Below are 11,798 nucleotides of genomic sequence, written 5' to 3'. Positions count from 1 at the left end.
CTTCTCACCCAACTAGAAAGCCAGGCTTGCAGGGGATGCCCCATGTCTGGAAATGAAGTCTTTTCCCAGAAACATTGCTGAAACCGTTAAATCATTTATCTGCCGCTCGGCAGACTCACCCTGCTCTTTGTACAAACAGTTCTGGAGTCTTCTGATAGTTCCTTGCTGCCAACCCCCCCGAGTGTTGACTTTTGTCAGCAAGCTGCTTATAAAAGGCAGGACAGAGGCGACCTCCGCGCATCAGAAGAACAGAACGTCGACATCTCCTAACCAGGTGAGCCGGCAACTTTCCTTCCAAGCACAATAGTGTGATAGAATATAGAGGGAACACGTCACAGTCCCTTTGAACACAGAGAATCCACTTTGAACACAGAGAATCCACCACTGTAGAGTAGTAGAATTCAGCAGTCGCTGTGTTGATATCTGTTTTGGAAACTTGAAGTCCCAAAGGGATACAAGAGGGTTGGCATATCAGTGATTGCATTGTGGCAAATAGCAGCTGTGGGTGGGTGAATGTTCCTGGCTGCTGGTGGTGACAATAATAACAGTGGTGGTCCTGGTTGGTGGGGTGTGCTGTTACTACTACTAGGTTGGTATCAGTGGCCCCAAATGATACTGTTGCACGATACCCCAACCTTCATGTGGTGCAAGATCCCATGGGTTCTAGGGCAGTGTTTCTCAACCTTTTTTGGGCCAAGGCACACTTGTTCCATGAAAAAAATCACGAGGCACACCACCATTAAAAAAGTTAAAAAATTTAACTCTGTGCCGCCCTATATTGACTATATAATTATGACTGTAAGAAACACTTGCCAATTGCTGTGTTGGTTGCAATCTCCTGTAATAAGGCTTCACAAGCCGCTGATTTCTCTGCCAGCACAATCCTTTGCTCAGCAAGTTTCAGGTTGAGCTCATCCAGCCAGCTTCTTTAAGTTTGTCTAAAACCACCCTCCCGTGGTGGTGGCTGTTGAGAGCTGCGCTCGCCCCGCATCGTGACCCGGCCGGCTTCCTTTCCGTGACAATGCAAATCGCCCTTCTCATCGCCGCACGTCGCGGCACACCAGCCAGCGTCTCGTGGCACACTAGTGTGCTGCAGAACAGCGGTTGAGAAACGCTGTTCTAGGGAATGAGGCACAGCAGAGACAATGGTGCCTTTATGATATATGGTTTATGTACAACCTGGCCCTACAATGGAGGGATTCACAGCATCAGCACCACAGAAGGGGCTTGTTTCCCTCATAGCTGCAGCCTTGGATTCAAGCAGAAATCAAACATTGTGATCTCTCTCTCTCTCTGCCTTTTCTAGCCAGCAACTTCCCCCAGCCTTCTTATCACACATCACAGCCAACTCTCAGCTCTGGCTTTTGTTCTTCTAGCTAGGAGGAGCTGAAGGAGGGTCCCCACCCATTTGCCTCTGGCAAAGGGGCCCCTTTCCTTTCCTGCAGGTTGGCTGGTAACTCCACGTCTGGACCCAGGCTAGGATCCACACCTGTGGGCAGAATATCCAGAACCGAAGTCCTTTGCTTTTGCAGTTATGGCTGTGATCGTGCAAGAGCGGACATTCAACACTGCTCAACTTCAGTCTCAGAAAACTTCAGATGGTCTCAAATGCAGGGGCCAGCTTACTGATCTTTGTTCCCATTAGATCTTATATAACCCGTTGTTTCAAAACAATGGCACTGGTTGCCCGTTCATTCCTGGACCAAGTCAAGGTGCTCAAGTTAGCACTCAAAGCCCCAAATGACTCTGGCCCCAAATATCTGAAATAACATCTCCTTCCCTGCAGACCCTCTGGGAGGTGGTGGTGGTTAAGATCAGCAGAGGGGCCCCTCTTGGTGGTTCCTCTGCCCTCAGATGCTCAGGGGGTGGTGGCCCAAGGAGAGAGGGCTTTCTCTGTGGTGGCCCCTAAGTTGTGGAACTCCCGGCAGAAGTACACCTGGCACCTTCATCCTACAGCTTTCGGAGGATGCTGGAGACATACCACTTTGCCCTGGCTTTTGACACTTGAGGGATATATTATTAGGACCACCTTGTTTTTATGGTTGTAAATTGTTTTAATTGTTTTTAATATTGTTTTTAATGCTGTAACCCACCATGAGACCTTAGGGTGAAGGGAGGTGAATGAATGAATGAATGAACGAAGGTTGATGCGGATGGGCCGTGGATAGCTTAGTCGGTAGAGCAGGAGACTCTTGATCTCAGGGTCGTGAGTTCAAGCCCCATGTTGGGCAAAAGATTCCTGCATTGCAGGGGGTTGGACTAGATGACCCTCGTGGTCCCTTCCAACTCTACAATTCTAAAGCAAGTGATGAATCATGTTGATTAAGGGAGACTAATTGTTCAGTGATTAAGACCACTGTTTTTTTTTCTGGGGGGACTCAGGGGGACACATAACCTTAAACATTTGGTGAATCTTTGTACTTTTGTCCATTTACTGTATTTCTTTTTCCCAATTTGAACTATAAAATGGTGATTTTCTTGAGTCAAAATGAGAGTAAAAAGGTAAAGGGTAAGGGGACCCCTGACCATTAGGTCCAGTGGCGGATGACTCTGGGGTTGCGGCGCTCATCTCGCTTTATTGGCCGAGGGAGCTAGCGTACAGCTTCCAGGTCATGTGGCCAGCATGACTAAGCCGCTTCTGGTGAACCAGAGCAGTGCACGGAAATGCCGTTTACCTTCCCGTCGCAGAGGTACCTATTTATCTACTTGCACTTTGATGTGCTTTCAAACTGCTAGGTTGGCAGGAACAGAGACCGAGCAACGGGAGCTCACCCTGTCGCAGGGATTCGAACTGCCGACGTTCTGATCAGCAAGCCCTAGGCTCTGTGGTTTAACCCACAGTGCCACCCGTGTCCCAAGATGAGAGTACCCCTAAACATTTTTTTATTTTTAGAAAAAAGCACTCATTAAGGCCCACCAGTTCCTATGGGTGAGCCAGCCCTGTCATTGACTCACCAGCCCTCTCATTTTCACCCACAGAAAGAGCCCACCATGAAGCAATTTGCTCTCCTCCTTTTACTCTTGGCTAAGCTCCCAAAAGGGGACCTGTGTGGTAAGTACTGTGTTTCTCTGAAAATAAGACACCATCTTATATTTATTTTTCCTCAAAAAAACACACTATGGCTTATTTTCAGGGGATGTCTTATTTTTTCCTCCTCCTCCTCCTCCTCCTGCGGCCGGCATTGCTGCTGCACCTATCACTATGTCTTATTTTCGGGATACGGCTTATATTCATTGAATGCTTACAAATCCTGCTATGGCTTATTTTATGGCTATGTCTTAAAATAGGGGAAACAGGGTATATGCTGGTGGCGTTTAGAGACTGTGCCAGGATGTTGTGCTTTTCTTTGGTCTTTTTTGGGGGGGGCAAGGGGCCTTTCCATACACATTTGGCAAATCTCGGGGCAAACTCTTGGAACCGTTGTGTTGGAAGGGCACCTCCAAAGGGCATCTAGCCGAGCCCCCTGCCGATGAAGGGGATGCACGGCTGCAGCACCCAGTGATAAGTACCTATCCAGCCTCTGCTTAAAAGCCGCTAGTGATTGGAGAGTCTGTCACCTTCCAGGACTCTGTTTTCCACGGCTGAACATCTTGCGCCATCAGGAAGTTCTCCCTGCTATTGAGTCAAAATCCCATTTCTCATAAATTTAAACTGCTGGTTTCAGCCCTTCCCTCCAGAGCAGGCATTCCCAAACTGCGGCCCTCCAGATGTTTTGGCCTACAACTCCCATGATCCCTAGCTAACAGGACCAGTGGTCGGGAAAGATGGGAATTGTAGTCCAAAACATCTGGAGGGCCAAAGTTTGGGGATGCCTGTCCTAGTCCATATTTAATCGCCACCACAACCGTGTTAGGTCGATTTGGCTGAGAGGCAGGGACTGAGCTCAGGGCTTAGTGAGCTTCCTGTCTGAGTAGGGATTTGAACCCTGGTCTCTCGGGTCTAACTCTTTGCTACACAATATTGTCTCTTGTGATGGACTGAGATTCTGGAGAGCTGCTGGCAGTCAGAATGACCACTTGGCAAGATGAACTACTGCTATTACTACTGCTGTTTATTGGGTTTTTATCTGGAGGGCCGAAGTTTGGGGGTGCCTGCTCCAGAGGAACATAAATCAGATCTGCTCTCAGACCTTCAGGTGTTTGAAGGTGGTGATTGTATCTTAAGAACAAAACAAACATCTCCTGGGTCAGGCGGCCAACAACCCGTCTAGTCCAGCATCCTAGTTCTCACAGGGGCCAAACAACTGCCAGTGGGAAGCCCACAATCAGGATCTGAACACAAGACCCCACTCCCCTCCTGTGGCTTCCAGCAACTGGTATTCAGAAGCATTGCTGCCTCTGACCATGAAGGGAGAGGGTAAATAGTTCAGGGAGGCTTTTAATGTTTAATAGACTACTAGACTACTGGCCCATACCCCGTCCTGCCAAGGTCATCCTGGATCCTGCTTCCGTCTTCCAACAGGTTGAGTCAACCTCTCTGTCTGTCTGGGTGACTCAACCTGTTCACATCTATTGCCGTGCACGCAGATAGCAGCTGCTGCCTCAGCTCTGCGAAGCAAGATGTCCTCGGTCTGCTGCAGAAGTGGGAAGAGGCACCGTCCTGCTGCACAACCAACCCACACAGTCCTCACAAGCTTCCAAGGAGCTGCAAAGAAATCAAGAGATCTTCGCCAGGGTCCACAGGTGAGGAAATATGCAGCTGTTCCACAGACTACAACTCCCATCATCCCTGGCTAGCAAGACCTGTGGTCAGGGATGATGGGAATTGTAGTCTGTAAACAGACCCAAGTTTGGGAAACACTGATCTAAAGGTGGCCAAGTCTTCTTAAGACCACCCAATTGCTTGATCCTGTCTTGATCCTGTCTTTTGAGCAGATGGGTTGTATTTACTGGCCACGGAAGACGGAGAGACCTACCAGACCTTCTGTGACATGACCACCAACGGAGGGGGCTGGACTCTGGTGGCCAGCGTCCACGAAAACAACATGTATGGGAAATGCACCGTGGGGGACCGCTGGTCCAGCCAGCAAGGCAGTGATCCCAGTTATGCTACAGGAGATGGAAACTGGTCTAACAACTCCACCTTTGGGTCAGCTATAGCCTCAGCCAGTGATGACTACAAGGTGAAATAGGCGAATGATGTCCTTTGTCTGCCTATTCAGAAGTCCACTGCTACTAAGTTCAGTGGAGCTTAGCCCCAGCAATAATGTAAAACATGTGAAAAGTTAAAATAACAAGAGATGGAAACAAATTGAAATTCGTGTCAACTTTCTAAACATTTGGGGAGGTTTGTCTAAACTGGAGGCTCCGAGGAAGGTACAGTGACAGCACCTGCTGATATCAAGAGGCAGGGAGTTCCAAAGTTCTGCCATATTAAACTACTGGGCTCTTACAAATGTGGGTTTTACGCGGCACCTGTGTGAGAATGGCAATTCTGCCAACTGAAGGTACATCGGGAAATGTTTCAAAGACATCCCCCTAAAAGGCAAAAACAGGGACAAAAATAGACTGCCTGTTCAGGCCACAAATATAATCAGTGGAACTTGCAAGGGGGAAAAATACAGAGGGAATGGCTTCTCCTCGACAGTCTCTCCAGTTACTGTAAAAGACCCCTCCCCCCAATTTAAAAACCAAACCCTCCTCCCCCTCTAACACCCCTGATTTTCTTTCTTTCCAGAATCCTGGCTATTATGACCTTGAAGCAACAGACATGGCCATATGGCACGTCCCCAACAACACCCCCATGAAGGAATGGCGCGAGGCTGCGCTCCTGAGATACCACACGGAAACCGGATTCTTGTCTGAGCTTGGAGGGAACCTTCTCAGGCTCTACCAGGTAAGCAAATGGTGACTCAGCTTTTCTGCTGCCTGACTCGATATTTGGGATTTGGGTGGTTGAGTGGGGCAGGAGAACTCCCCCCCCATTAAAGTAATGGGAACACAGGGAGATCCCTGCAACGGCTCTCCAGGATTTTAGACAGGAGTGTCCCTCTAACCCAGTGATGGGCAACCTTTTGAGCTTGGTGTGTCAAAATGCGCCAAAAAAATGAGCATAACTCGGGTGGTGTGTCACTTGGAGGAAAAAACCATAATTTCACGATATTTATAGTTCAAATAACAAAAATGTATAATTGTAATATATAACTGTATATAGTAAACAAAAAACTAATTATTTAACCAAACCAAACCAAAAAACCCTTATTTATCACAAAGTGCCCAGAGTTGTTGAGCTTTTTGGGGGGAGCTGCTGACCAAAGTTTTGGAGGTTTTTTTGGGGTGTGTGTGCAAAAGTTGCTTTGCTTTTGGGGGGGTGCCCCAAAGCTGCTGCGCTTTTTGGAGGGTAAAAAGAACAGAAATAAATGATGAATAATACCTTCGCTGGAACTAACATGCAGCACCGACATAGTCTGCCAAAGCGCCAAAAAACCCAGCGCAGAACGGGTTAAAAAACGAACGCTGTTACACCCAATCATAGTCTGCCAAAGCACCAGAAAAACAGCACAGCACAGAAAGGGTTAAAAAACCAATCTCTGGCTACCAGCAACAACAACAACGAAAAAGGATCCGGGTTTTAACAGTGGAGACAAGCTGTAGGAGGAGCGGAAGAACAAATGGGGGTGGGGAACCAACAACAACAGCGTGAATGGGCTGATGGGGCGTGTGCCAGCAGTGAGGGCTCTGCGTGTCACGTCTGACACGCGTGTCACAGGTTCGCCATCACTGCTCTAACCCCACCTGGGGAGGCCACCAGCAGGGATTGAACCTGGGACCTTCTGCTTGCAAGGCAGACCCTCTGCCACTGAGCTACGAGGGCCCTTCCCCAGGTCTCCAGGTTTCCCTAGGAAAGCCCTGCTGTGTCGGAGACCCCAGATCAGGGCTCCTTCTGGGCCAGTGTCCTTGGACCTCCAGCAAGCCCACAAGCAGGGCAGGAAGGCAGCCCTTGGTTGCATATTGGTGTCTCACAGACCCTCCAAGTGCCCCCGTTTTCCAGGGACAGTCCCAGATTTACAGAAGCCATCCCAGTTTCTGATTTGGTCCTGGAATGTTTTTGCTTTTCCTTTGTTGTTGTTGTTTAGTCGTTTAGTCGTGTCCAACTCTTCGTGACCCCATGGACCAGAGCACGCCAGGCACTCCTGTCTTCCACTGCCTCCCGCAGTTTGGTCAAACTCATGTTGGTGGCTTCGAGAACACTGTCCAACCATCTCGTCCTCTGTCGTCCCCTTCTCCTTGTGCCCTCCATCTTTCCCAACATCAGGGTTTTTTCCAGGGAGCCTTCTCTTGTCTTCTCATGATGTGGCCAAAGTATTGGAGCCTCAGCTTCACGATCTGTCCTTCCAGTGAGCACTCAGGGCTGATTTCCTTCAGAATGGATAGGTTTGATCTTCTCGCAGTCCATGGGACTCTCAAGAGTCTCCTCCAGCACCAAAATTCAAAAGCATCAATTCGGCGATCAGCCTTCTTTATGGTCCAGCTCTCACTTCCATACATCACTACTGGGAAAACCATAGCTTTAACTATATAGACCTTTGTTGGCAAGGTGATGTCTCTGCTTTTTAAGATGCTATCTAGGTTTGTCATTGCTTTTCTCCCAAGAAGCAGGCGTCTTTTAATTTCGTGACTGCTGTCGCCATCTGCAGTGATCAAGGAGCCCAAGAAAGTAAAATATCTCACTGCCTCCATTTCTTCCCCTTCTATTTGCCAGGAGGTGATGAGACCAGTGGCCATGATCTTGGTTTTTTTGATGCTGAGCTTCAGACCATATTTTGCGCTCTCCTCTTTCACCCTCATTAAAAGGTTCTTTAATTCCTCCTCACTGGAATAGGATGTCCCTATTTTCATCCGAGTCTGAGATGAGGCTGGGTGGGAGGTTTGGGGGTCTGAGGCAGAGGAGACAGAAAAAGCGGGAGCAGCTCCATGCTAGAAGGGGCCCGATCCACCCGCTGTCTTCTTGTACTGACCCTCCCATCCCCTTGGCCTGTGTCGTGTCACGGTCCTGTGCCGAGAGTAATTAGATGTTCTGGATCTCCTTTCCTCCCTTGCGCATCTTTTCTGGCTGAGCATGAACGACGCCACAATCCCAAAGCGAGCCTCAGTCAGATCCCTGCCTGCTTCTCTTTTCAGAAATACCCAGTGACCTACGGCATTGGCACCTGCCAGACCGACAACGGCCCGGCCGTCCCCGTCACCTACGATGCAGGGAGTGCCCAGAAGACCGCGGACTACTATTCTCCACAAGGGCAAAGTAAGTCTTGCTTCCTTTGGCCAGACTGCGGCTGAGCACAAATAAGAAATTGGGGGGGGGGAGTTGAGGGCTTTGGTGAGGTCTCTTGTCAACCTACTGCTCAACTCACTCAACTTGACTGCTTGCCTAACTCGGCCTCGGTCCTGTGTACCTGAAGGAGCGTCTCCACTCCCATCATTCAGCCCAGACACTGAGATCCAGCGCCGAGGGTCTTCTGGCGGTTCCCTCGCAGAGGGCCTTCTCGGTAGTGGCGCCCGCCCTGTGGAACGCCCTCCCAGCAGATGTCAAGGCAATAAGCAACTATTTTACTTTTAAAAGACAACTGAAGGCGGCCCTGTTTAGGGACGTTTTTAATGTTTGATGCTGTATTGTTTTTAATATTTGGTTGGAGGCCGCCCAGAGGGGCTGGGGAAACCCAGCCAGATGGGCGGGGTATAAATAATAAATTATTATTATTATTATTTGCCAAGATGCTTTGTTGCTGGGACTGAGACACATTTATTGAAGATCTGGGTTTATTGAAGAACTGGGTTCCCTCGCAAGCTCACCTTACCTGGCTTAATTTTTTTAAAAAAATAAATAACGAATTATGTAGCTTTGCAACAAGCGTTTTAGGTTGTGGCAGTGCGATTGAGGCTCAAGTTGTGCAATTATGTGTGGCATGGAGAAAGTGAATAGAGAAGTTTTTCTCCCTCTCTTGTTTAACGCTAGAACTCATGCTCATTCCATGAAGCTGAATGTTGAAAGATTCAGGACCAAAAAGAGGGCTTCTTCAGGAAGTGCACAGATAAATTATTATAGAACTTGCTCTAACTTGGGATGACTTAGACTGGATTAGATAAATTCATTGGGGGCTATTGGTTTGTCGTTTTGTTGCTGTTTCTGTCATGTATTTTGTGCTTTCATGTTGTATTTTTATGTCATGAACTGCCCTGAGATCTGCAGATGAAGGGCGGGACAGTACTGTATACAGATTTTAATCGTAGTAATACTAGCATACTGATTGCTACTAGCCATGATGGCTATCCTCTGTCTCCACGCTCAGAGGCAGTAATGCTTCTAAATGCCAGTCCTTGGAGGAGGAGAGAGGGGCTCTTTTGCTCTGGTTCCCCTTTTGGACTTCCCAGAAGGGGCATCTGGTTGGGCCCTGTGAGAACAGGAAGCTAGACTAGGTGGGCTACTGGCTTGACCCAGCAGGCTTTTCTGATGTCCTTACGCCCAGCTGCTGGCCAAGGTTTCCCACCAGAGGGACTAAAGACACTTCTGCTATTTCTCCTTTCCTTTTCTCAGAGGAATTTGTCGCCGGCTTTATGCAGTTCCGAGTGTTTAATCACGAGAAAGCCGCCATGGCTCTGTGCGCTGGAGTTAAAGTCACAGGATGCAACACAGAACACGTGAGTCTCCTCACCAGCCTTGAATCCACAGCGAGATGCAGGGCCGTCTTAAGCAGGTCACGGCTGGTGGGCGGGCGCAGTGCGCAGTGCGGTTTTCGCGCAGTGCCCCCCTGCCAGCCCCGCGCCACCCAGCCTACCCCTAGAGCCGGCCCTGTCAAGATGCCCTCTTATCTCTTCTTGGCTTCTGCCAGCTTCCCCTCCCAACAGCCACTTTTCAAGGATTTGAGTAGTCTCTGCAAACCCTCCACTTTTAACTTAGGTTCTTGTATCTCCTGAAGTTCCTTTGACCAGCTGGGGCCCTCCTCTTCCATGAAACCCTCAACTCTTGCTTGCCTTCCTTGTTACAAACAAACTGGGGGTGACCAAAGACTGAGCAGTCAGTGCATTTAGTAATGCAGCTCAAAAGTGCCACCCCCTTGGGCTGTTGCAAAAATATCCCATTGCTGGCTGATGGTGGCCTGATCACACTCCGACCCCTAAGTCCAGGGTTCAGCAAACTTTTTTCAGCAGGGGGCCGGTCCGCTGTCCCTCCGACCTTGTGGGGGGCCGGACTGTATTTCGAAAAAAATACATGAACGAATTCCTATGCCCCACAAATAACCCAGAGATGCATTTTAAATAAAAGGACACCTTCTACTCATGTAAAACATGCTGATTCCCGGACCATCCGCAGGCCGGATTTAGAAGACGATTGGGCCGCATCCGGCCCCCGGGCCTTAGTTTGGGTACCCCTGCCTAAGTCCATCTCTCAGCAGAGTTCACAAGACTAGGTGTATTTCATATTTGCCCTCTGAGTTTCTTTTTCTCCTTTGCTGCTGAGCTCTGCGATCCATCAAGCACATTTCAAATTGCAATCCCATGCTCTCCGTAGGGCTTGCATCCCCTCCCAATTTGTCCCACCTCTCTCCCATAACCATTGTTCTTTCTTCCCTTTCCTAGCATTGCATTGGGGGAGGAGGGTTCTTCCCAGAAGCCAGCCCTCGGCAGTGTGGAGACTTTGCCAGCTTTGACTGGAACGGCTACGGGACTCACAAAGACTGGAGCGCTTCCAAAGAGATAACGGAGTCTTCCGTGCTGATCTTTTACTACTGATTCCAGCAGAGGCTGGTGACACAGAGACAGACGCACCGGAGCCACAGTTCTGAAGATGATAAACTCCTATTTGGGGGTACAGTGGTGTTGGGGAACCTGGAGCCCTCTGGAGGCTGTTGATCAGCATGGCCAGTGATCAGGAATGCTGGGAGCTGCCACAGTCCAACAACACCCCCCCCCCCCGAATTCCCCAACCTGAAATACAGAAACCTTCAAAGGCAATAAAATTGTAAAAGCACTGCATTGAGGTAGTCCCTGTGGGGTTTGTTCTGTGTGTGACCTAAGGAGATGCATTCCCTTTGGAGAGTGTCTGTCCTAACCTAAGAACAGCTTGGCTGCTGGATCATTGGCGGCCCATCTTGTCCAGCCTCCTGTTCTCACAATGGCCAACCAGATGCATCAATGGGAAACCCACAGGGACCACCCCTGCCTCCTGTGGGAAGGAGTTCCATAGTTCAACTTTGTTCTGCATTAAGAAGGACTTTCCTTTTCTCTGCCCCGAATCTTCCAGCATTCAGCTGCATTGGATGTCCACGAGTTCTAGAGTTACGAGAGAGGGAGAGAAACTTTATCCATCCACTTTCTGAATGCCATGAATAACTTTCGACCCTTCTATCACGTCGCTTCTTACTTACCTTTTCTCTAAGCTAAAAAGTCCCACACGCTTTTCTTCATATCGACCCCTGGATATCCACACAGGAATTCTATGTGCTGATCCCAGTTAGACTTAGTGGAGGGTGTAAGAATCACAATATTATTATTATTATTATTATTATTATTATTATTATTATTTCACTTCTGACACCAGTGTTGCATGTACCCCAAACTCTTGAGTAGCCAGAGACTCCAGGTGTGCCTGTACTCACCCAAGGTTCGGTTTCCTTAGAATGAAACTAAATAGAGACCATGGTATCTTTGGGATATATAGTTTTATTTACAGTACACATATACAGTATATAACCTGCTCTCAGCATTAACACCTCAATAGATCTTTCTTCCATGTTAGGGTTCCAGGGAAACCCCAAGCCACAGCTTGGGGTCCAGGATAGAGCCAGGCAATATCTCTGTCT

The 11,798-nt window shown here is 48.8% G+C and overlaps 1 protein-coding gene across 1 annotated transcript; it reads left to right on the top strand.

The window, feature by feature from the left end:
• Positions 1–217: 217 nt before the first annotated feature.
• LOC118075867 (intelectin-1) lies at positions 218–10,971 on the top strand. Its single transcript, XM_060269445.2, has 8 exons — positions 218–274; positions 2,980–3,052; positions 4,528–4,683; positions 4,876–5,123; positions 5,678–5,836; positions 8,122–8,242; positions 9,533–9,636; positions 10,576–10,971. Exons 2-8 carry the CDS (start codon positions 2,992–2,994, stop codon positions 10,726–10,728), a joined length of 1,002 nt encoding a protein of 333 aa, XP_060125428.1. The 5' UTR covers positions 218–274; positions 2,980–2,991; the 3' UTR covers positions 10,729–10,971.
• Positions 10,972–11,798: the final 827 nt, after the last annotated feature.

This window comes from Zootoca vivipara, chromosome 16 (assembly GCF_965207765.1).
Source record: "Zootoca vivipara chromosome 16, rZooViv2.hap1.1, whole genome shotgun sequence".
Taxonomy (NCBI): Eukaryota; Metazoa; Chordata; class Lepidosauria; order Squamata; family Lacertidae; genus Zootoca; species Zootoca vivipara.
This window is presented reverse-complemented; position numbering and strand designations above follow the sequence as displayed.

What these genes read in the sequence shown, in the direction of transcription:
- LOC118075867 (XM_060269445.2), top strand. Translation starts at nt 2,992, where the DNA reads ATGAAGCAATTTGCTCTCCTCCTTTTACTCTTGGCTAAGCTCCCAAAA. An exon ending in CCCAAAAGGGGACCTGTGTG is followed by an intron (nt 3,053 to 4,527) that starts GTAAGTACTGTG and finishes CCGTGCACGCAG; the next exon opens with ATAGCAGCTGCTGCCTCAGC. An exon ending in ATCTTCGCCAGGGTCCACAG is followed by an intron (nt 4,684 to 4,875) that starts GTGAGGAAATAT and finishes TCTTTTGAGCAG; the next exon opens with ATGGGTTGTATTTACTGGCC.